Raw genomic sequence first — 22,266 nt, 5'->3', positions numbered from 1 at the left:
GTCTTGGCAATCTAGATCTAGATTTGTCTAAGTCAGCGGGTAGATTAGATAAGGTCGCGTAGATTAAAACCCTGTTGGCGATAAGAAATGACTCAGTCTAATTGGGCAATTTAAATTTAAGATTCATCCGAGACAGGGAGTCCCATCCTTGTCGACGTTGCCGGCGAGAGATTATCTCGGTGCTCACGCGTGCGTTGGCTACAAAAGTCCCGCGTTTGGGCAGGATCTGAAGGAGGCGATACCAGATGAAGTTGATATCTACTTTGATAATGTCGGTGGAGCGGTTTTGGATGGTGTTCTTACAAGGATGAATAAGTTCAGAACGATTGCAGCTTGTGGGACTGTCAGTATATAATTCGGATAAGCCGACTATGTTGAAGAATTGGTTCGAGATCATCTCGCAGAGATTGACGCTCAAGGGTTTCGTTCTCTTTGACCGTGATGGCGGGCAAATGATTCATTATTTAGGTTCTTATCATATTAGCTTTATGCTGTAGCCATTGGCCAGTCATCGTGATATCGATGTCTAAGTTGTGGGCTAGAAGTGTTATTTGCAGTTGAGACTTGTAGCTGTGAGCTTATTCCGGCAGAGAGAACCTAGTTTGTCTTTGATCACATGGACTAGGACGGGCTAAGCAGGAATATCTATAGGATAGAAAAATCAGGGTATATAAGTATGACAATAGATACAAAGAATAAATACATAATACGTCGTCAGTTTAATCCATGCTCCTGGAGAATCTTGATCAGCTTGACCTTTTCCTCATCTTCAACTTCTACAAACGTCTCAACATACTCACAAGGCGAGTACTGCATACCCGTCTTATCAGTATACAAATACTTATCTCTATTCCCGATACCTCTCGCGTTCAGCACATTCAACATAGCCATAGTAACTCGGCTCCCATTCTCCAGTGCAAGATGCAACGGAAGTTTCTGCCGATATCTCCAGCTGGACAATGTCTTTGGGATCAGAATCTTGATGGTCTCCTCTAAGCGAGAGAACCACTCTTGTTCCTCGTTGGCAACCTTACACCAAGGGAATGGCTTAGAGTAGCATGTTAGTGCCAGTGGAACCATGAAGCCAAAGTTTTCTTCCTCATAGTTTGGCTCGTGGGTTGAGAGAAGCCAGTCTGTGAAATCAGGAAGGGCAAGGAGAGCTGCTAGATGAAGTGTGCCGTCATCAGGGAGCATAGTACTGTTGATTAACTTGAAGGCGTCAAGGTTGCCAAGAAAGAGTGATGCTTCACGTGGCGGGATCTCGTCTTCGTCTTCGAAGAGAGCTGTAAACTCAAGTTTGGACTTCTTCGGGTACGAAGCTAGAGAACTGAACTTTGATCCGGAGATGGTTTGGTTGAGAACGTTGGTGCCATCAAGCTTTAGTAAAGCCTCGAGAATGGGAGCTCGTGACTTGTTGAGGAGTGTGAGAAAGATGGTGGGTATCTTGGAATCTGGTGTCACGTAGTCTGGCAAAGCTATTATGCAGTTAGCACTAGTCATTGGGCTGTGGAGGTTCGACTTACCTTGGCTTCCGTGTTCCAATAACCTGAGGATAACGTTATTCCCAGTTTTCAATGGGGATACAAGGCACCAAATAAGCAACGAGATCTCTTCATCCGCACAATTCTTATGCAGACGATAACTAATCGTCGCAGACGGCGACAATCCGGCACCCAAAAGCACATCCAGACAATCAGTGCCGTTTGGAAACTTGCGTATACACTGAAACAAAAGTTGATCTGACAAACCCGCAATTTGAGAGGGCTGCATCTCAAGACAGATTTTGAACCAGCGCGTCACATTATGCTCTTTCACAATGCGACGTGAAAGCGTGGGTAGGACAATGGTCAGGTCTGCGTATTTACACAGAGCTCGGAAGTGAGATTCCACTTTGTGTCGTGCTGCGAGATAGAAGCAGTGACCATCCTCATCATTGGGATCCACGCCATGCTCGAGAAGAAGCTCCACAATGGCAAGGTTGGACTCTGGTGAATCGAGGAAGTGAACGAGCGTGGTGTAGATACTCTTCGGATCAATGTTGCAGGTTAGAACACTCTTGTAGATATTCGCACGAACACTTTGTTCAACCGTAACACAGGGATTCTCTCGTAGATACGGATGCTCAAAGACGAGCTTCGCTGCCTCGTCATGCTCGCCTTTCACTAGGTAACAGCAAAGGAGTTCGAACATCTCTAAGTTGCGCGACTGAAACGCTGCAGCGAACGCTTCGTTGTTCTTGTAGTTGACCTGAGCGCCGTTGTTGAGGAGCAACATAGGAATTTCTCGATTAGTAGGCTCGTTCCTAATTGACGTTACGAGAGCCTCAGAGATCTGAGTCTTGGCCACGCCTTGCTTCAGAAGGGTCTCGTAGGCTTGATATCTATCCATCGATGACATGGTAGTTTGCATTCGGATATACTCGAAGATCTCATTGCGCATAGGATAGTCGGAGACCTTGCGCAGAAGCTTCTGAAAGAGGCCACCTGGAGAGGCTCCAGCCGCAGCCTCAAACATGGCTAGCTGTACTTGAGCACCAGCACCATGTTCTAGGAGCAAGTTTGGGAGATGTTCATCATCAGGGTGGCTTTCGAGGGCTTTGACAAAAGCTCGAGATATAATATCAACTGAAATATCTTTGTTGAAAGCAAATAGACTTCCAAAGATGCCTGTTTTGATGAATGCTGGTGTATCAGCGTTACTAGCAGCGTCAAATGCCTCCTCGACGGTAACGTCCGTGGCGCCAGCTGAGAGGAGCATGTTGAGAATGATTGGATACCCTGCTTTGTTTGAAGCAGCTGCTTGAACAGCTTCGCCGTTGTTGAAGTTGACGTTGGCTTTGTGGCCGAGAAGCAGCCAAAGCCCATCCATGTCTCCGTCAAGAGCCGCTTGGGTTTCTTGCAGCAGTGCTTTGGATTGTCCAATCTCAGCCGGAGAAGCCTTCTGTAGCAGACGGTCCATAAGATCAAGCTTCATATCCGCATCCTCGACTTGGCATGCCTCGCGAAAGGCGTTGGAAAGTGTAGCGATACTAGGATCAAGAGCAAGAATTGACTTGATGAGGTCCATGTCGGGTTCTCGAACTGCGAGGCAGAGAATCATACCAGATTCCTCATTTATATCGAGGCCATGGCGCAAAAGACAAGGCAAGAGCTCTGAACGCTGCGGGTGGTCTTTGATAAGAGCATAGGTATTTGTGAGAGATGGCTTTGGTGTTGCGCGCGATGCGTAGCTCAGGAAGAGCTCGATGTTGGAGAGACTGTAATGCTTTGTTTCGATGAGCTTAGGTAGAGAAGCATTGACTGTTGCTTGAGTTGGTGGAGATGCAGAGCATAGCAGTTCCAAGAGTGCAGGCTTGTCCATCTCAATTGCCGTCACAAAAGCTTGGCCAGACGAGTAGTTGACGTCGGCGCCATGCTCTGTCAACAACTGCACAAAGTCGATGGGTGCATCTGATGAGATTGCCTTGAGGAATGTTTCGTGTACTGGTAGGCCTGATGCACCCTGCTTGAGAAGTAGAGTCATTAACTCAAGCGAAACATCGTAGCCAAAAGCGTCAATGGTGTTGAACGCAAAGGGAAGAGCAGAAGCCAATGCCTCTGTTGTAGGCTTCGCGCCGCAGAGCATGTTGAGGACTGTGACATCTCCTTTCTTTATGACCTGTACAAGCGGGGAATTATCGAGGTCCGGACCCGAGTCCAGTGGCGCATCATTGTCGATAAGAAGTTTGATGAGGTCAGAGTCGATATCACCCTCTTCAGATATGAGCTGAATTAGAGCCGTACCAAGTGACTGTCTTTCAACACCCTTTCTAATAAGACATTGCATTACACCGAACCGCATGGTTCTTGGCGATACTTCCATGGCCGTAGGAACTAACGTTGAAAGTATAGTCGATGCACACTGCCCTTGTAAGAGCAAGCTGAGCACATACATATCAGCAGATGCGATAGCTGCGCGGATGGCAGCAGCTTCTTCAGCCTCGACTGACGCACCATAATGGAGCAGAGTTCCGGCAAGGTGCTGTTGCTTCCTGTGCGCGGCACGAACAAGGCATGAGTCAAGCTGTTGTCCTCCCAGACCCATAGATCCAAACATATTCATGAAATGAACCATGTCAGGCTCTGGGATGTTATCGGGCAGGTAGCTCAGTACTTGGGACGCAGGCGACGAAAGGCTCCCATGTCTAAGAATCTCCAGTATTCCAAAGTCTAGTTGTGAGACTGCCCACTTTAAAGCATTGTGTGGAGGGACATCAATTGCCACGCCAGCATGCACAAGTAGTTTGACAAGTGGTAAGTGGCGAGCGAGTACTTCTTTGACAAGCTCCTCTCGAGTGACCAGGTTGTCTCCAATGATACCAGAATGAGACAGGAGAGTGAGGAAGGCTAGTCTCTGGTTGGCGTTCTGGTACTGAGATATGATTTCGCAGGCCTGGTGACGAATAGCGAAGAAGACCTGGTTGGAGTATGCGTAGCCCAGCATCACAGCTGTTGCTTGGTAGCTCTGTAATCTCAGTGCACAAAGAAGAAATGAGCCTGAGACTAGTTCTGGGCGCTGGGATAGGAGCAGAAGGATGAATGAGAGGGACAAAGCTTCTCCTGCTTCTGCCCGTGCGAAATCTTGTTCGAGGCACGCTTTCCAATCTGAGGGTGCCATCGAGTTGGGCGCAGATAGTAGAAGCTTCACCAACTCCAGATTCCTGGCTCGTATATGTTGGTTAATGAGATCTTGGTAATCAGATGCCACTGCCCCAAAGCTCAGCAGAAGCTTCATAGACTCGAGGGATGATCTGGACAAGGCCATGCCAAACGCTCTGTTCAAGACTCCTTGGCTGGCTTGTGTTTGACATAGCAAGTGAACGTAGTTGAAGTTATCGCGAGATGTCACTGTGTCCAGCCAAGTCATGCCGTTGGAATCGAAGTTTAGGATCTCGCTCATCCTATTCCTCTTCATCCTTTTCTCTAACTGCGCATCATTTAAATGGCCCCAAAGCTCATCCAACGAAGTAAGCGTCGTATGCAACAAGAGAGCTTGCGCAACGCCAGCTGGCGGAAGTGTCTGCTGTGCTAGTAGCGCATCGAAGGCTTTCGCGACTTCATGTTTCGTAAAGCTCCATTGTGAAGTATCGCAAGCTTCGGCCTTTTGCTCCTTGGAGCGGAAGAGATGTCGCTTTTGTCGGTCTGGGGGTTTGTAGTTGGGATCTGATGTTCTCTGTTGTACGAGGAGTTGGCGGGCTGCGTCGCGGTTGGTAGTGCTGAATGGGAGGAAATCTTGGGCGGGTGGCTCGGTCAGACCACCGAGACGGGGAGGGGGTTGGAGTGATGCTTTGGAGAGAAACCATTCTGCGCGACGAGTATCTGCCATGATGATGCCTCGTTGTTCAAGCAAAGGATAATGTTGAATGTTGAAGAACCATGAAAGGTACTGAGATCAATGGCAAGTCTCGAATGAAAGTGAAGAGGGCAATGACAAAGGTGGTGCCGAGAGTGGTGATGCCGATGATGATCGAAGGAAATGCGGCACAGTCCAGACCGACGTTTTACCACAATAATTTACAAATATTCAGCCTCGTATAGCCGATAAGGCTCTATTTGAGATCTCAAGATAGGCATCTACGGATGATGGGCTGACAGACGAAAGATAGATTGACTCGGGCAAACTTGGCTATGTATGTGGTGATGAACCCCGCCCCAGGCATTCTCAGAATCTCAACTCACAAGCTCCAAGACTAACGTTATCAATTAACTGCTCTCGGGCGTAAATCCCTGTAATATTAGTGTTCAAGTTCCAGCTTGTAAACTTAATGGGCGAGCGACATGACTCCACCAAAACACTGCCTCCATCAGGCAGACACGATCTTTTTCAGGACTACACCCTCCAACAGGGCGAATTCGTGCATTGATCTGATTGGTCAATCTGAACCAACAGAGAAGTTAGTGTCGATCAGTGCTCAAAGTGGTGAGACACCAGGGGCTGTGATTGGACCCAATTATGCGGAATGGGAATAACGGCGCGGAATTGAGGCCTGAAAAACGCCCGGTTTATATGGAGGGCCAGGGAAGGGAAGAATGCCCAGGACCTTGAGCCAAGATGACAAAAAGACTCAGCATAAGCTCAGGGCATCTTTAGGATGCCTGTTGCCGAGTTTATTTTGACACCCTCTTGCTAGGTCTGATGTTTTCTTGCTTCCTGATGGAGAGCCTCGGTGGAGATGGCGTTTGATATGTCGATGCGCAAAGGGCGCCTTATCGGGCGAAGAGCACACACTAGGTTTCCGAAAGAGCCTAGCATTGCGATAATGAGGAGTAAGTTGATCGACTTCGGTGCCGGGAATGGAAATAGTAACATATGTTGCGATGGGCTGAATATATATACTTGCTTCCAATACTGAACAGCGGTATTCACCAAGTAGTCCAATTCATCAATACATACCACAATGAGTGCCCCTCCTCCATACTCACCATCAGGCTCTACTGGAAATGATGGAGAGACACGAGATATTCGTACTCTGACTGACACCTCCTCCGCAACCTCCACTGCATCTTCAGCATCTACCATCCTCCCTCCCTATCCCCCAAGCAGAGACCGCACACTACCTATCCGCAGCGATGAACCCAGATCCATGCCGCCCATCGCCGGCGCTCTCCAACGTCTCCGATCCCCCGGCGACTCCGGAACATCCAATGCTACCTCCTCTGGCACCCGCGAACGTCTCCGCCAGATGGAGATCGAACGCGATGATCTCCGCCGCGCAATGCAGCAGGAGCGCGCTATAAACGATCGTCTCAAGCGTGAAGCAGGTCTTACAGGCCTTTCTGCCGCTGAAGCGAGACTTCGTGTTCTTGAGCTCAAGCGAGAGGCTCAAGCAGCCGCTCAAATGAAGAGAACTCCCAATGAGGGAATGTTCAAGGCAGCTTGTGCTACAGATCTGCTGTTTCTCATGGATACTACTTCGTCTATGGGACCCTTCATCGCTGCTGCTAAAGAGCAGGTCAAGAAGATCATGGAGGATATTACCGAGACGTTCTATAATGAGGCGGAGGTTAGAATTGCAGTGGTCAGTTACAAAGATCACTGTGATAAGAACCATATTCAGTTCATCGACTTCACCACCGATGTGGAGAAGGTGAGGGGTTTCATCGATAAGCTGAAAGCTCGGGGCGGCGGTGATGCACCGGAAGATGTCCTTGGTGGCATCCAACAAGCCGTCAATGCCTCTTGGAAGAATCAGACCCGATGTATCATCCACATTGCTGATGCTCCACCACACGGTAACATCTTTCACAGTTGGACTGAGAAGAGTGATGACTACTACACCCCTGGAAGCGAACCGCATAAGCTTCACTACCAGCCTCTTCTGAAGCAGATGATCGGTCTGAACCTCAACTACGCTCTTCTCCGTATCTTAAGCGCGACTGACAAGATGGCGTACGTTTTCCTCCAGGAATATGCTGCTGCGTCTGCGGACTGCAAGCTTCTGAAGACGAACCCCCACTACCGAGAGGCTTTGAAGGCGAACTCTGGACCGAGGAGTAGTGTTCTTGGTAGCTCCAAGGGCACTGCGAAGGGTGGTCTGCTCTTTGAAGAAGCCGAGCTGGGTACTACGTACAGTGCCCTTCGCCACCTTGTTGTCAAGAGCGTCACTAGCTCTGCCTCACGCACTGCCGTTCGAATGTCAGAGTCTTCTTCTCGAACCGGTGAGAAGGGAACAAAGACTGCTCAAATGTCTCATCTTGACGCCATTGGTGAAGCGGAAGACGATGAGTTCAACGAGAAGGGAAGCGAAGCAATTCTTGAAGATGTTGATAAGAAGTGGTCTGATCAGAGTTGGTTTGAAGATAAACTTGTTGTCGAAGGCTTCAGTCCCGATACTGTGATCCACCGCTCTGGTACGCTGAATGACATGATGGCTCACGACGATAACATCAAGTTGAGCGTCATGGAACTCAACGTTCACAAACGTCGCATGCCATTCGCTCAAGGCGCTCTGCGTCTTGCATACTGCGCCAAGACGACGCACTCCACAAACCCATACGTCGTCAAGTCTTTCAAGCGTGGTGGAAAGCGTCTTGCGCATCTTGCTGAGGACATGCGCTGTCAAGCTCTCTGCAAAGCTTTCGCTCTAGAGTTCAACGCTCTTACAGGCGACAAGCATGCGATTGACTTTATCGTCACATCATGCCTCAAGGGTAAATCTGGCGACTCTGGCACCGATTACATCTCTCTTGAACCCTTCATCGAGGGCGATTATGTCAAGTACAACAATAACTGCAGCTACGTCAACGAAGACAACCCAGACGATGAATTCAACAAAGCAGCACAGGCTTTCTCACACTTCACCTACGAACGATCTTGGGGAAGCTTTCTGGTCTGCGATCTCCAAGGCGTAGGGCACGTCCTCACAGACCCAGCTATTCACACCCTCGATCCAGAACGCTTCAAACTCGCAGACACGAACCTCGGAAGAGAAGGTTTCAAATTCTTCTTCGCAACACATGTCTGTAATGAAATCTGCACCCAACTCGAGCTTAAGAGCAAAGCATCCATGATTTCATCCGAAAAAGCGTCTTTCCGCGAATGGTGGCCTACCATTGACTCAACAGCATGCTGCTCCAACAAGCTATGCGGAAAGATCATCCAAGTGACCAACGCTAATAAATCAGAGGAGTTTCCGGGCTGTAATTGGTGTGATGCTTGTTGGCCGCAGCTGGAAGCTACGAAGGAGAAGGTTATTTGTGTGGCGCCGGGGACGCACCATGAGTTTGATGTGTCGAGGTTTTATTGGGAGAGTCAGGGACGGGTGGCGCCGAGGAAGTGTGAGGATCATAGGGAAAGGGATGAGACTGTTGCGAGGACGTCGGTCATGGGAGGGAATTTCTTTGGGAGACTTAGGGGTGCGACGAAGAAGAAGTCGATTTCAGGCAAGGCTTGGTGAGAGTTTCGATTTCTGTCATTTATCTTTAGCCTGTTCAATTCCTGTCATTTATCTTCAGCCTGTTCAATTCTTGGTATATTTGTTCCTATATACGGTTCCATATAACAGGCAACGTCCTATACTGCAATAGAGCTTCGTATATCTAAGCAATCTCAGTTTTCTAGCCGTATGATATCGTTGCTTAGCTTATCGCAGCCTATACTCTCTAGACAAAGAACTGCCCGGCGTCTATTTAGTGGGAAGTAGCCTCCCAACCTCTCGCTTTGTAGGGCTCGTTAGGCTTCGGACCTACTCCTTCAGCATTACTGCCCCTCGGCATCCATCGACTCAACTTTCGCACTAGCACTGCTCTTAGTCATTAACCACGGATCCTGTAGTAGTGCCTTCGCAGTAGGCCTATTCTCTGGCATCCACGTCAATACGCGTCGCAGAAACGCAATGAAAGCCGAGCTGTCCCGGAGCTTCGTCTCAAGCTCTTGCAGGGAGCGATTCTTGGGAATAGGTGCGGGTCCTTTCCATTTACCTAGCACATTATGTCAGCAGGCGTCTTTGTAAACTGTCAAGTATCCTGCCCAGATTACCTTGCTCGTCCCAAAAGTCGGCTGCCCTCCGAGGGTTCCTCTTTAAAAATTCCCTAGGTGGTGGACCCAGCGCCGCTATGAGTTCGGCTAGATGCGCTGCATCGTACATTTCTCCGTCTCCATCCATCGCCGTGAACAGCCGATCTGTACCGAGAAGATCCCAGGCAGTCAGGCCAACGCTCCAGATGTCTACAGACTGGTTCCATGGCATGCTCATGATGACTTCAGGTGCACGGTATGGGATGGGCATGATATCGTCCGCATGAGGTCCAAGACCGACCCTCGCCTCACCAAAGTCTGATAAGAGGATTGAACCTGGCCTTGGGCGCATGAGTCGTGAGAGGTATATTGTTCGACATTCCGAGGCTTGTTTCCGAGCGACAGGTGATTTGAAGGCCATGGAAGCCAAAAATTCGAGCTGTGAATCGTCATCTACGACGCCTAGCAAGAGGTTCCCGGGATGAATGTCTAGAATCTTAGCAAAGTGATAGAGAAGCATGATCGCGAGTAAGGACACACCTGTATGTACTAACTCTGCCTCCGTGTGAATAAAGTCAAGAGCTTGCAATAGCTCTTTTACTGTCCTTTTCACGAAATCCTCGTCGAGTCCGTCTTGTCGAAAAACTTCCTTGTAGTGACGTAGACTCATTTGTGCGCCCTCATGCACCAACACTTTATGACGACCATCAGGACCACTCATTTCGAACGATCCTAAAAGCATTCTAATGTTTCTACTTCCAGGGTGTTTGGTCTTGCCTAGAATTGGCGATAATGTTTCGTATACGGGAATTTCTCGGTGATTGCGGGAGGTATGAACGTAGATCTTGAGGGCGACATATTTGCTGTCTCTGTACCACACGATGAGTTGCATTCTCAAGCTTGTTTCACTAACAATCACTTACCGCAAGTCTCTGGCGAGCCATATTGTTGATGAGCTCCCATAGCCGAGCTTCGTCACTGCTTGATACCGACCCCGGAAAACTTCTCCAATCTCGACCGGATAGAACCGCGAGGCTTCATAACCGGGGATTTCCTCCTCCTCAGATTGTATCTTCCGATCAAATACATAATGTGCAGTTGTTGGTAATGTAAGCGGATCTTCGAGAATTGGCTGTGAATATCGGCCTGGTATCGGCACTGCTTGAGTCGACGACTTTCGGGTCGCCGAAATCGGATATTTCGGAATGGCTGATATTGAGCGAGCAGCGCAAGTTTTCAGCCTGGGTAACACATGCGGGAGATTTTTGAGGTATCTACGCGACGCCATGACGGCTTGGTGTGTTAAAGCGTGTTATCGGTGAGATGTTTTGATGCTTGCAAGTGTCGGCGGAAGCTCGGAGGTTGTCGCTCGAGAAACACCACCAACGTATGAGGTGAACAAAAGAAAGGTGAGGAGGCTGGGGAAGGAAAACAAAAATGGCGTTTTGGACCGTTTAATTGATAGGACTACGTGGCAGATAATACTGCAAACTTACTAGATAGCCAGAACTCTGATAAGCTGCCGAGTGCCGACTGTCACGCAGTGTAAAAACTGTTGAGCCAGTAAGCCAATCTGTTTGAACATTAAGTAATTATAAGTCTAATAATTTTCAAATTGCTTAACCTTTACTGGAATAAATACAAAACCAGCTAGTTAACTATGAATTATTTCTCTAGACAACAACGGATAGTTACTCTCGTCCTGATAGCAGACTGCTATAATCCCGGAAGGCAAATTAAACTGCTGCATTTATAACTGATAGAACTCCAGTTATGTATTGGCCTATGCCGATCGCTTTATAGAAATCAGCACACAGCCAGGTAATAGCAAACACAGTAATGCATATTAGTGTGCTCGATATAGCAAGCATGCTCCTAGCCCAGCACGCTCCGGCGATATGCAATTCCAGAGGGCTGCTCGTGAAGATGCTAGATCCCAGTTTCTCAGGTAGGCGAGAGAGAAAGGTGTCTTCTGCGTTTGCTGCGGGGCTATCATGATGACCGGTTTTTGTTTTGCCTGTTCCAAGTAGTGTAAAATGTGATCTAGCATTGGAGGGAGCGGCTACATCCGACACTCAAAGTAGTGGTATAAGAACGCCTGATAACCACTCTCTAGTAAATGCTTAGAAATACCAACATCAAAATCACTAATAGTAACCGCCACAGATACAAGTCCCCTTTTCTTTTGCAGTTAGACCGATATAGATCCTTATTCTAGGTATCACTTTGAGATCGCAGATATTGAAAATGAGCCTTATTTGAAACGGCATGTAGAAAAGTGTCCGTGTTTCTGCCTTTGTTCGCGGTTTATCTAGGTTTATCTCAAACTAATTACTTACGCATCCTAAATAGAGATAAGTAATGATCAGAGTGAGTAGAATTGCATGTTCAACTGCACCTGTGCCTTTAGCCCCTGAACATTATAATGGTTCTAGATAACCCCGTTCGTGTACAAGTTACCAAGAAGCTGAACTTGAGTAGTAGAAACTTTGCATCGCTTGCACATGAACAGTAGCAGCTGTTCATTATTTGCGTCAGAACATGACATCCTCTTTTTCTATAAGTAGGTAGTCTGTCCCCTAGAGATGCACTCCATTCTTCATCGGATCGCAACAACATAGCAATTACGACGTTGACTACAAGACTTGCTAAACCTCTCATACCTACGACCAGCCTTTAGCAATCTTTCGACAGAGTATTCTTTTCACTAATAGCAGCCTTTCTCAGAAACAATAAACCTCTCTGTTTATTTCACTTTGTGAAATCCCATCAAAACTAATGGATTCTGCAAAGGCTGCCCGTACCATTTCCAACCTAGGACGACTCGTCGACCGTGATGAGGCGCTTATCAGCGACTGGGATGTAACTCGAGCACCCCGTCGCCTTCTTCCCGATGGAACCTATGACGAGACCCCACGCCTTAGCAAGGCATATCTCAAGGCCGACCCAAGATATGCTGCAGTCAGAGAGCAGCCTGTAATCGGGCAAGCCTTTTCTCGCACTTTCATTGGTAGAGTTCAACAAGCTGCTCACTTCCCTGTTGCTAGAAACTTTATGATCTACCATTCGATTCCACAGGACTGTGAGCTTGGGCAGCCCTGCAATCACTGGGGTATCTTGGATGAGGCGGATTGGTACAACCACCTGGAATCCCTTTGTCTTCAGGTCGTTGCTGTGCAAAGTGACTTTGTTGCTCGGGGTCAGAGCGGTTTTGGTCTGGTTCACATGTTTGATGACCAAGAGCCTCAGGAGCTGAAGATCACCACTGCCCCTGCGTACATCTTCCAATGCATGAAGCCGGACTTTGGCATTATTGAGCGGGTTGGATACATGGTTGTTTGCTGGAGACTGATTGACTCTTCACCTAATGCGGAGATCAAGTGGATGGATCAGTATGGACGTTGCATGTAAGACATCCTAGTCAAGTTGGTATGCTAGGAGGCGCTTGTGTGGTTTGAAAGGGGAGGGGGGCCGATAGGGAATAGGTTCGGGTTTACTTATAGTCAAGTTGGCTCAACATAGCAATATGCGATATTCCGAGTAAAATACTAAGGCTTCAATGCGCGTGAAGTAGTCAAAAGCAGTGATGATTCCTCCTGAGCTCTTATCGAATCTCAAAGCTGTAGACGTGAATCAATGACGATGGCTAAGTCTTGCTTTGTAGTAGAAATTACCTACTATAAGAGATTGCTATAGAAAACAGAGTAGACTATGGGTCTACAACAGTGGGAGTTCCTGGTTAAACACGGCAGAGCATCAACGTGGAGCCTAACTTATAGTTGGTCAACGTCGTCGTTGTTCAAGTCGCTGGATGGCTGGAATTGGAGCGACGAAGGAGTCATCAATCAATCTTGAACATTTAAGGGAACGAAACTTGCTGAAATAAGCTCCTGCCATGATCGTTTATCAAGTGGGACAATACATATAAATTAGCATTTCTAAAGCAGTTTAGTAGCATGAAGCTTCAAGACAGCCCTAAGAAATATTTGAGGCTTAGATATCTCCCAGTTCTGAATCATTAGTTCCGGATCTAAAAAATTAAATAAAGATGTTGGCAAAACATTAAAAAGGCGTCCGTTGTTGCGTTAACCTGTGGCTGTGCTTCTTATCTCAGGTAATTCCCAAACAAGCAGTCATTTCGTGGTAACCACAGATAAAAATGCCACCAAAAGTCATTGGTTCTGGAACCCATAAGAGCAAGCTAAGCTTTCACTACGCAGTTGATAGCAAGGAGCAATAAAACGCTAATTAATCTTAGGTGCAGGAGGAGTGCAGCAAAAGAAGGCTGAGCTGTTGGCCAAAGTGCGACGCGAGGGCTTCTCGTGCTAAATTTGGCTCGTCTTATCCAATCGGATGTGGAAATTGCCGAGCCTCAGAGGCTTACCCTGCACCTCAGAAGTCAGCCATCGCAGGGATCACGATCCTACACGTTACGATGGTTGGGCTGGGCTTGAGGTAGATAAATGCCCACATTTCCTAATTTCTGGGCATCGTTCCTCATCAGATCTAACGGGGCAGAATTGCCCAACTGTCGCGATGCATTCTTCGTGGTTCTCATATCCCATTACGAGACCTTATCCATTTCGATGGTTTACTCCAGTGGCTATCGGGGGCGGTTTGGTATTAATGGTTTTGTTTACGATCATCAATCTTGCGTCGAGTGCGTTTTATCTCAAGCCCATCTTCACTGATGATCCTAATGGTACAACCACTCAATCAATTCGGTAAGAACTAGATACTCCTGGTCTAGGTGGCATTCTAATAGTCGTATGCAGATGGTTTATGAAAGCACCTCTGAACTGGGACAATAATATGAAAGTCAAATGCCAGCCCAAGATATTATCTGTCGGCGATCGTATTTTCTCGACCAACCTTGGTTTTCAATACTCCGTCAAGGCTCTCACGTCATCAGACGACGACTCAGCTTTTCGAAAGACATATCCTTCCATTGCATATTTGAATAATACTCTTGAAGACTGCTATCTCACAAAAGTCGATATTAACCTTCGAAAATCAGATGCTAGAGCGTCAAACAGCTGGTGGCTCTCCTGGATCACGACTTTCACTGATGCCACAGCCTCTTGCAATGTCATGACAAGTGAAGGCCTAGTGAACATTACCCTTGGTGCTGAATACACTGGTCAGAGTGATCACATATATGATTATGTTATCGAGGATAACTACAATACTCATGCAAGTACCTGGTGGGGAACAAGATTGCTGAATATTTATTTCACGGGTATTCTGTCAACTATGTCGCAAACTCAAGATCTGGGAGATGATTCGTATTGGATGACGGGAGGGATCACATTCACGACTAATCCGACTATCAAAGAGTAAGAAAATCTCCAAAAGTATTATCCTCATATGCTAACAAGATTAAGCATTCGTGACCCAAAGTTATTCAACCTCGCTGGATGGTTTCTTTCCTCTGATGGGTTTATCCAGAACGAACGTGAGTTTCTTCTCCCTACTAAGCATTTCTTATACTTACGGCCCGCAGCTCTCAATGACACATCTTTCATCAAGACTGACCAAAAGGTATGTTGACATCAACTATGTGACAGCTTATACTCACAATTCCTAGAATCAGTTTGTCCCAGTTGTATGGGAAAGTCTCCACTACACAAGAATTCTTCACTCCCTCATCGCCGTTGACCTCGGAAACAAGAACGCGCCCAGTCTGCTCCTTGATGAAAAGAATCTTCGATATGCCATACTTCCACCAGATGATCCAAATCGCAAAAATGGCTCTTTTTTAAATGGCTCATCATTAACTGGCCAAGCTACACGCTATGCCCAAATCCCAAAACCAGGAGCACCAGCTCCACCGACGGAAAAGGACCTTGTTCTTCTAAACGAAACTTATGATATGTTTGCCAGTAAAATGGGCCCGCTGGGCAGCAAAGATGCTACGATAGTCTCGCAGTATCTCTGTTCTGTGCCGCAGAGTAAGAGTCCGGGTGTGATGCTCTTGGCGATCCTTCTTGCAGATCTTGTATTTCTGCAAGCAGCATGGGTGATTTATAATTGGGTTGCTGGAAGTATGTTGTCATCTTCGCAGATGCAGACGTGTCAAGGATGTATTGGAGGTCCTGTTCAAGTTGCTGAGAAGAATGGGTTTCTGAATGATAGGAAGGCTACGGTGACTTCTGGAAGCTACGTGAGTATTAGTGCCGATGAAGGAGCTGGTAGTAGTTTACTGATGAGGGAGGCCAAGTGATGGGAACGATAGAAATGATAATGATGACAAAGAACTCGAAGTCAAATTCTAAAAGTGCTTTTTTTGATCTACTGAGGACCTTCTACTTTGACACGCCAAGCTCTGCGAGAGCTGTAGCTGGTCCAAGTCTAATCCAGTTGTCGATCTCGCCCTGTGTTGCAACAGCAATAACGCCCATCATGCCAATGGCATTCACTCCAGCCTCTTTGTTGACAGCCGATCTTCGTCTGGGGAGTACTATCATCTATCCTTGTGTGAGCAAGAAATTGTGCGGCACTGCAGCGCCGGGAGGAGCGCTATCAAAAAGCAGTTCGGTTATCTATCGGCCTTGCCACTGCCATGCGTTACTTCGTCATGGACAGCGATGAGCAGATCACGAAAATGCTACATCACTGGGAAGGACAAAATTGATGGCATACGCTTCGTAACGAACAAAACAAAACCTTTCATCATTGGAAGACCTGGACCAGAAGAGATGGGTCTTGCCAAACAAGGGTTAAATATGGAGTCTATCGAGGGTTTTCACTGCCGATGGTCTGACGACCGAAACGCCTCACTGACGTTCCTTGGCGTATTGACGATCGAGTTTAGCACCGTGAATCTAGGAGAAGAGCGCGAGAATAAGGATCAGGATAACATTCTGGGGCATTACTGGGTCCCCGAGCGTCCACAGACAAGATTCCCAATCGAGGAATCTGGGCAGATCCATGGCAGGTCAATAATCAAAAGACTGCGCTATCCTGGTGTTGGCCTTCCGAGTCGACAGGCAGTTGTGACGTGGTTCGACTGCTCAAAACCACTCGAAACTATCCCCATCACGATGTGTCACAGCACGAGGACAAAGCTGCTCATGATGACTTCAATGGTTTTTAAGTACGCAGAGGGTCATGAACCAATGTTTTTTGGGCCATTCACCATAGACTCACCAGAGCACGAGAAAGGTGTCAAGAAGCAAGACCGGTGTGCTTGCATACATGGAGGGTCTTTTGAACAAGAGATCGAAGATATACCTCACTATGAGCCAGATAAATGGCGCGTTTACGGTGGTTACTTGAAGGCTCTCCGTCTATGGGAGACCGAGATAGGCGTCCTGACCAGTCTGCATTTCGTGGCTCAAGAATCCGAGAGTCAGAAGTGGGGGTTCTGTGATGGAGAGCATACGCATGAGATGAACCTCCAGAGCAAGGGGGGGGAAACCGTGGGGATCAAGTTCTTCCTAGACTCGAACGGGAGAAATTATGTTAGCGAGGATATCGTGGTTGTAGCTGTTCAGCGGATCAAGGTACCAACGAATGGGGATAATCCTCGGAGGCTCCCATACAAAAAATCAAGGTATATTATGCATTTCTTATACAATCATAGTCGGGTCGTAAGCTAACCTCAACTGGCTCTAGATATAGGTAGAATCATCGACTATGGGTCCGACTTGCGCGGGAGATCCATCAGAGTAGACGCAAGATAATATAGGCCGAATGTGGTGGCGCATTGAGTAAAGTCTTGGGTATGCCTCAGGAGGCAAGAAAACACCGAACCTTAGTATAAGGTGTTAAAAATAAACTTACCAAAGACTATCCTAAGCTTAGGCTAAATTTACCTAATATTTTTATCCCTTAGGGCCAAGGTCCGGAGTTTTCTTTCCTCCCCTAGGTATGTAAAAGATCCCATAATGATCGACCCCTTTTCGAGAGGTATCCGCATCTGGAGTCGGTCTTTGCGAGTCTATTCACTGAAACAAGACCACTTGCTTTGTGCTTTTGCAGCATTTATAGCGATTATTATTGTGAGAGTTTTAGTATGGCATTAAAGTTATAATTAATTCTATATATATGGGTCATCGACAACGAGTATGTTTGATCTATTATTCTGCCAGTCTTGAACGGCCGCTGAACCCAATACTGAAGCTCCCTTAGGCAGCAAAGATCGCTCAGTGAGAAGCGACACGAGGGCTAAAAGAGTAGCCAAATTATGTTGATCGCACCCAGCGCTCGACAAGAGCCTGGATCTGATCACTGTTCTTCTCCATAAACATCATGTGTCCATTGCCGTGGATGCCAACCTCACCAAGCTCGATGTGCTTGGTCTTGGAGCAACCTGCCTGCTTGAGGTAACGAGCAATGCAGTAGTCATAAGGCATGTGATAAGAAGCCTCAGAGGTGATGAGGAGGATGGGCTTCTTGGCAAGGTTGACGAGACGGCGAGGGGCAGGCTTCTTGGCTTGGAGGATACACTCGACAAAGTCCTTGCCACGGCTGGGCTGGACCTCTTGGACGAGATCGGTGGAGGGGTCGGTGACGGCAGGGCTGTAGACGAGGGGAATGTCAGTCAGACCGTAGGCGCGAGAGGCCTTGGTGCTGAAGACGGCGTCTCGGAAGGGAGGGCCAGAGGGCTCAAGAAGGATGAGGCCCTTGGTGAGCTTGGGGCGGGCATCAGCGACAAGAATGGGCATCATACCACCTTGGCTGTGACCAAGGAGGATAACAGGCTTGCCAATCTTGTCAAGAAGGGCAGCACCAGCAGCCTGGACGGTCTCCTGCTGGTATGTGGCGTTGTTGATGAACTGGACGTTGGAAGCATAGAAGGCGTCAAAGACAGGGTCTCCTCGCTTGCCGGTACCAGGCCACTGGGTGTGCTTCTGAGACTGGGGCCACAGGTTGAACTCCTGCACGGCAGTGAAGCGCTGCTCGATGATCTGGGCCGAGTATGTGGAGGGCTTGGTAGCACCGGCGAGGGGCGCCCATGCCGATCGTCCTCGGAAGGTCTGATCGACGATATAAACTTCGTAGCCCTGGTTGATGAACTGGCTCGCCCAACCACGGCCTCCGTCAGGCTTATTTAGGAAATTCTATGTATGTGCGTCAGCCGAGGTCGTATATCGTAACATGGACCGATGGGACTTACGGTTCCTGTTTGGGCCTGTCCGTGGATGAATACGAGAGGCGTAGACTTGTATGGTCCCTTGGTAGGGACCAGTCTCTCCACGTACATCTGATCACGGAAGATCTCTCCGCCTGCACCATCATCTGCATAACCTCCACCGACCATGAAGTATGTGCGAATAGCAGGGACTTCACCATAGCTTCCATAGCTCGCAGCGAGACATTGCGTGAATGTCGCGGTAGCAGCGACTAGGAGGGAGGTGAAACGCATGGTGGGCAGATGGAATGAGAAGAGATGGGATGGATGGATGGGGAAGGAGATGCAGCGCGGATGCAGGAAGAACAAAAAAGAAAAGAAGGAAAAGAAAGAGTCGCAGATATACTGCATCATGCAGGGGGTTTACACTGCGGAATTGAGGTTGCTCAAGGTCAAGGCCTCCTGGCTAGTGAGCTACACTAGACAGGATCGTCATCCTCATTTTCCATTTGGGATGTGACGGACTGAACTCTAGAGTCTAGACGTTTAGGCCCCTGCTACGGTGCTGTAGCTAAAGTTGCAGCTCGTATCATCCGCATCCCAGGAACCCGCGTGATATCCCTGCAACGAGAAAATGGCGCATGAGGGGGACAACCGACAAACGGCCCAATTGCCCGATTGATGGTACCAAGCGATATTATTTCAAGGTGTCAGTTGACATCGTGTATTCCATAGAAATTACTATTAAATAAGTTTATTAATACTACCGCTTGCAAATGCCATTCCGTAACTAGCCCATACGGAGACTTTAATTCTCCCCGTCGAAGGAAAACGGCCCGTTCTAGCGCTGGCACCCAATGTACGGAGCACAGAACAACCTAACGCCACGACAAACCAAGCTAGGCACTAAAACTGACAAGTCCAGAAGCATATCGTCAGTAAACTCAAGTCGACCAACACACGCAAAAAACAAGCGTAATTAACGGGGAACGTTCCCGCTGGGATGCAAGTGGCGGAAAGCTGAAAAGAAGCAAAGCAAGTAACAGGAAGCGTTTCATCAAACAATTCATTCACAGATGCCGTACTGTAGCAATAAAAAGATATGTGATCTGCGCCCATCCCCCCGCCGTGAAAATCGCCCTTGTTTCTTTTTTCTTTCTTTTCGCTTCCGCAGTGTAACTCGACACGATGGAGGATCCTACGCTGTTCATTCACTGGTTCTTCAGCTGCTTGTCACTCCTGATCATGGGGGTGCGGCTGATATGGAGAAAAGTCGCCAAGCAGAAGTATGTGCTTGGTGATTACCTCACAATGGGCGCCATTCTATGCTGTGCTGTGAGATTGGCGCTCATTCATGTCGTTCTCACTTGGGGAACGAATAATATCAAACCGAGTCTTCGAGAGAAGATGGTTTTTACGGATGAGATTATTTATCGACGGGAGATTGGGAGTAAATTCGCCATTACCAATCGAGTCTTTTACAATTCATTGTTAGTGTTCCTTCTGACTCGGCTCGAGTCGTGCTGACATTTTTATTAGCCTTTGGTTACAGAAGCTTGTGCTTCTCGATGTTTATCGACGATTACTCCTCAACTTACGATATCAGAAGACGATTATGTATTCTTTTCTCCTCGTTTTCTTCGGTACTTACGTTGCTGTCCAAGTCACGACTTTCAGCGAGTGCGTGCCATTTCATTTGTACTGGCAGGTCGTTCCCGATCCTGGAACATGCTCCAAGGCCCAGCTACAGCTCATCGTCGTCGGCGTTCTCAACATCGTCACTGACGTGATGCTTCTCGCTGTCCCGATTCCATTATTCTTTTCGCTCAAGACATCCTGGAAGCGCAAACTCAAATTATATGTTCTCTTCACTCTCGGTATTTTTATCGTCGCTATTACCGTCATCCGATTGCCGATCAACTCCATGAACAAAGACAGCCAAGTCAATCGTACGACATGGGCCAGCACAGAGCTTCTGACCGCGACAATCGTTGTCAACGCACCGACGCTATATGGATTCTGGAATAAGAAGAGACAGGGCACTGGATATGTTTATTCTCACTCACAATCCAACGGAACGGGGATGCGGAGTAGGAAGAACACGAGGGTAAACGATACACTTGGAGACGACCCTACGACAGAAACATTCGCTCTCGGTACTGTCCATCACACTCGGCAACCTTCTGAGGGTATTCTAAGGACTCAAGAAATTACTGTCACGGAATACATTGACTCCCGAAAGAATTCCAAGGGCACGGGTTCACGGACGGATGAGACGGAGGTTGCGTCGAATTCGAGCCAACTGAGCATCCTACGGGATCAAAAATAGCCTATCAGCGTTGTAATAATAAGTTCCATTATTTTCCTCCACAATGTATTTTCCGAGTACTCTTGATCGCCAGAGACAAAAGCTTGGCTTTCGCACAATCCGCATCCAATTTCCATTCGGCGGCCGTTGACCCGATCGAAGGATCACCCCCCAACTTCCATGACAGGGATCGACAAAGCCAAGAAAAGTCCACCTTCCAGAAAACGAACCTGATCAGCGCTCACCAAGAAACCGGTTCGCCTAAAGGTGCATTCGTCAGCGGAACCGTCGGAAAAGGTAGCGGAAATTTGTTACAGACGGTTCCCCTGTGAAGTGCATCCGTACGCCGGCTCCAATGAAACCTGTGACAATTCATCCCAAAGCGATTCGCGAGGTTGCATTTTCCGTCTGCCCACTTCCCGCCCTCAATGTCACTGTGCTCGTGCAAGTGACCCGAATAAAATACATGGTCATTGCTTTGCTTTGCTTTTCTTTGCTTATCAATTGTTTGTGCTCTGAACTCTAAATCGCACGAGGGCAGTTCTTGCGTTGCAAATACCGAGCACCTGGATAGCAGTCCTGGGCTTCTGTCGCTGGGAGGCACAGAACAGCGAGGCGAATCCAGAGCTCCGGGTGTCAGGGATTTGTTATCAAGGATCAGTCACTATGCATGCAGGTCCGTGGCGGCCACCCAAATGTAGCTCGTTTCCCGTACCGCGTCCCTGGGATTACGTATTCCTGGCATCCTCCGTGCCGTTGTCACCCCTTTACAATTCTTTGAGAACTCTACGGAGTGTTGGGTCCCTGCTGATGACACATACTCACAGAGATTATGATGAAATCGTTCGATGTTCTAGCAATAACCTTACGCTGCACGCTACACTCAATCAAGCAGAAGCGCGTTCAGCCCAACGCCCCGATGTGGACCTGCACTGCCGGGATTCGTACTTGGGCCACTGATGGGTCTGACCCCTTTGCAATTTGGGTTTAACTCGCCTTTAGGGTTATTTCGCTGTTGTAGCCGGAGCGGGTTCAGGTCCGCCGTCAGCGGCGGCCGAACCTCGACTGAGGTGTTCTGGAATTCAGCATCATCAAGGTGCCGAACTTTTCACGTTTGCATTTTCTGTTCTCGGATTTGAAGTTACTGTGAGTTTTGATCTATTCTTAGGCATTGCAATGCCAGTCCGCAATGTCGCCATGCCCCGGTTTATGTCTTGGTCGATAATTCTTGACGAGCCACTGTCAGTTTAAACTGGGAACTGATCGAGTCACCTCAATCGTTTAGACTTTATCTCGGCAACGGGAGAGTCACGCATGCCCGTAGACTGCCAAGTGCCTCCCGGCAAGGCCAGCGCGCGTAACTCGGTTACCGGGGATATAACCTTCG

General features: G+C 48.1%; 7 protein-coding genes across 7 annotated transcripts; 4 read left to right on the top strand and 3 right to left on the bottom strand.

Annotated features, from left to right (window-relative positions):
• Window positions 1-714: 714 nt before the first annotated feature.
• J7337_007289 (uncharacterized protein) lies at window positions 715-5,364 on the bottom strand (the record flags this gene model as incomplete). The annotated part of the gene is made up of 2 exons (XM_044824941.1): window positions 715-1,475; window positions 1,749-5,364. The coding sequence occupies 2 exons, from the start codon at window positions 5,362-5,364 to the stop codon at window positions 715-717; spliced, it is 4,377 nt and encodes a 1,458-aa protein (XP_044680598.1).
• Window positions 5,365-6,436: 1,072 nt separating this feature from the next.
• Window positions 6,437-8,935, top strand: J7337_007288 (uncharacterized protein; the record flags this gene model as incomplete). The annotated part of the gene is made up of 1 exon (XM_044824940.1): window positions 6,437-8,935. The coding sequence occupies one exon, from the start codon at window positions 6,437-6,439 to the stop codon at window positions 8,933-8,935; it is 2,499 nt and encodes an 832-aa protein (XP_044680597.1).
• A 302-nt stretch (window positions 8,936-9,237) lies between these two features.
• Window positions 9,238-10,015, bottom strand: J7337_007287 (uncharacterized protein; the record flags this gene model as incomplete). The annotated part of the gene is made up of 2 exons (XM_044824939.1): window positions 9,238-9,458; window positions 9,517-10,015. The coding sequence occupies 2 exons, from the start codon at window positions 10,013-10,015 to the stop codon at window positions 9,238-9,240; spliced, it is 720 nt and encodes a 239-aa protein (XP_044680596.1).
• Window positions 10,016-12,273: 2,258 nt separating this feature from the next.
• J7337_007286 (uncharacterized protein) lies at window positions 12,274-12,953 on the top strand (the record flags this gene model as incomplete). Its single annotated transcript, XM_044824938.1, is given in 2 exon segments — window positions 12,274-12,902; window positions 12,917-12,953. 2 exon segments carry the CDS (start codon window positions 12,274-12,276, stop codon window positions 12,951-12,953), a joined length of 666 nt encoding a protein of 221 aa, XP_044680595.1.
• Window positions 12,954-14,121: 1,168 nt separating this feature from the next.
• Window positions 14,122-15,718, top strand: J7337_007285 (uncharacterized protein; the record flags this gene model as incomplete). Its single annotated transcript, XM_044824937.1, has 4 exons — window positions 14,122-14,219; window positions 14,271-14,831; window positions 14,874-15,036; window positions 15,083-15,718. The coding sequence occupies 4 exons, from the start codon at window positions 14,122-14,124 to the stop codon at window positions 15,716-15,718; spliced, it is 1,458 nt and encodes a 485-aa protein (XP_044680594.1).
• A 1,963-nt stretch (window positions 15,719-17,681) lies between these two features.
• Window positions 17,682-18,865, bottom strand: J7337_007284 (uncharacterized protein; the record flags this gene model as incomplete). The annotated part of the gene is made up of 2 exons (XM_044824936.1): window positions 17,682-18,560; window positions 18,617-18,865. The coding sequence occupies 2 exons, from the start codon at window positions 18,863-18,865 to the stop codon at window positions 17,682-17,684; spliced, it is 1,128 nt and encodes a 375-aa protein (XP_044680593.1).
• An 894-nt stretch (window positions 18,866-19,759) lies between these two features.
• J7337_007283 (uncharacterized protein) lies at window positions 19,760-20,900 on the top strand (the record flags this gene model as incomplete). The annotated part of the gene is made up of 2 exons (XM_044824935.1): window positions 19,760-20,061; window positions 20,111-20,900. The coding sequence occupies 2 exons, from the start codon at window positions 19,760-19,762 to the stop codon at window positions 20,898-20,900; spliced, it is 1,092 nt and encodes a 363-aa protein (XP_044680592.1).
• Between the last annotated feature and the right edge of the window lie 1,366 nt (window positions 20,901-22,266).

This window comes from Fusarium musae, chromosome 5 (assembly GCF_019915245.1).
Source record: "Fusarium musae strain F31 chromosome 5, whole genome shotgun sequence".
Taxonomy (NCBI): Eukaryota; Fungi; Ascomycota; class Sordariomycetes; order Hypocreales; family Nectriaceae; genus Fusarium; species Fusarium musae.
Note: the sequence above shows the minus strand (reverse complement) of the source record. Positions and strands in the feature narration are given on the sequence as shown.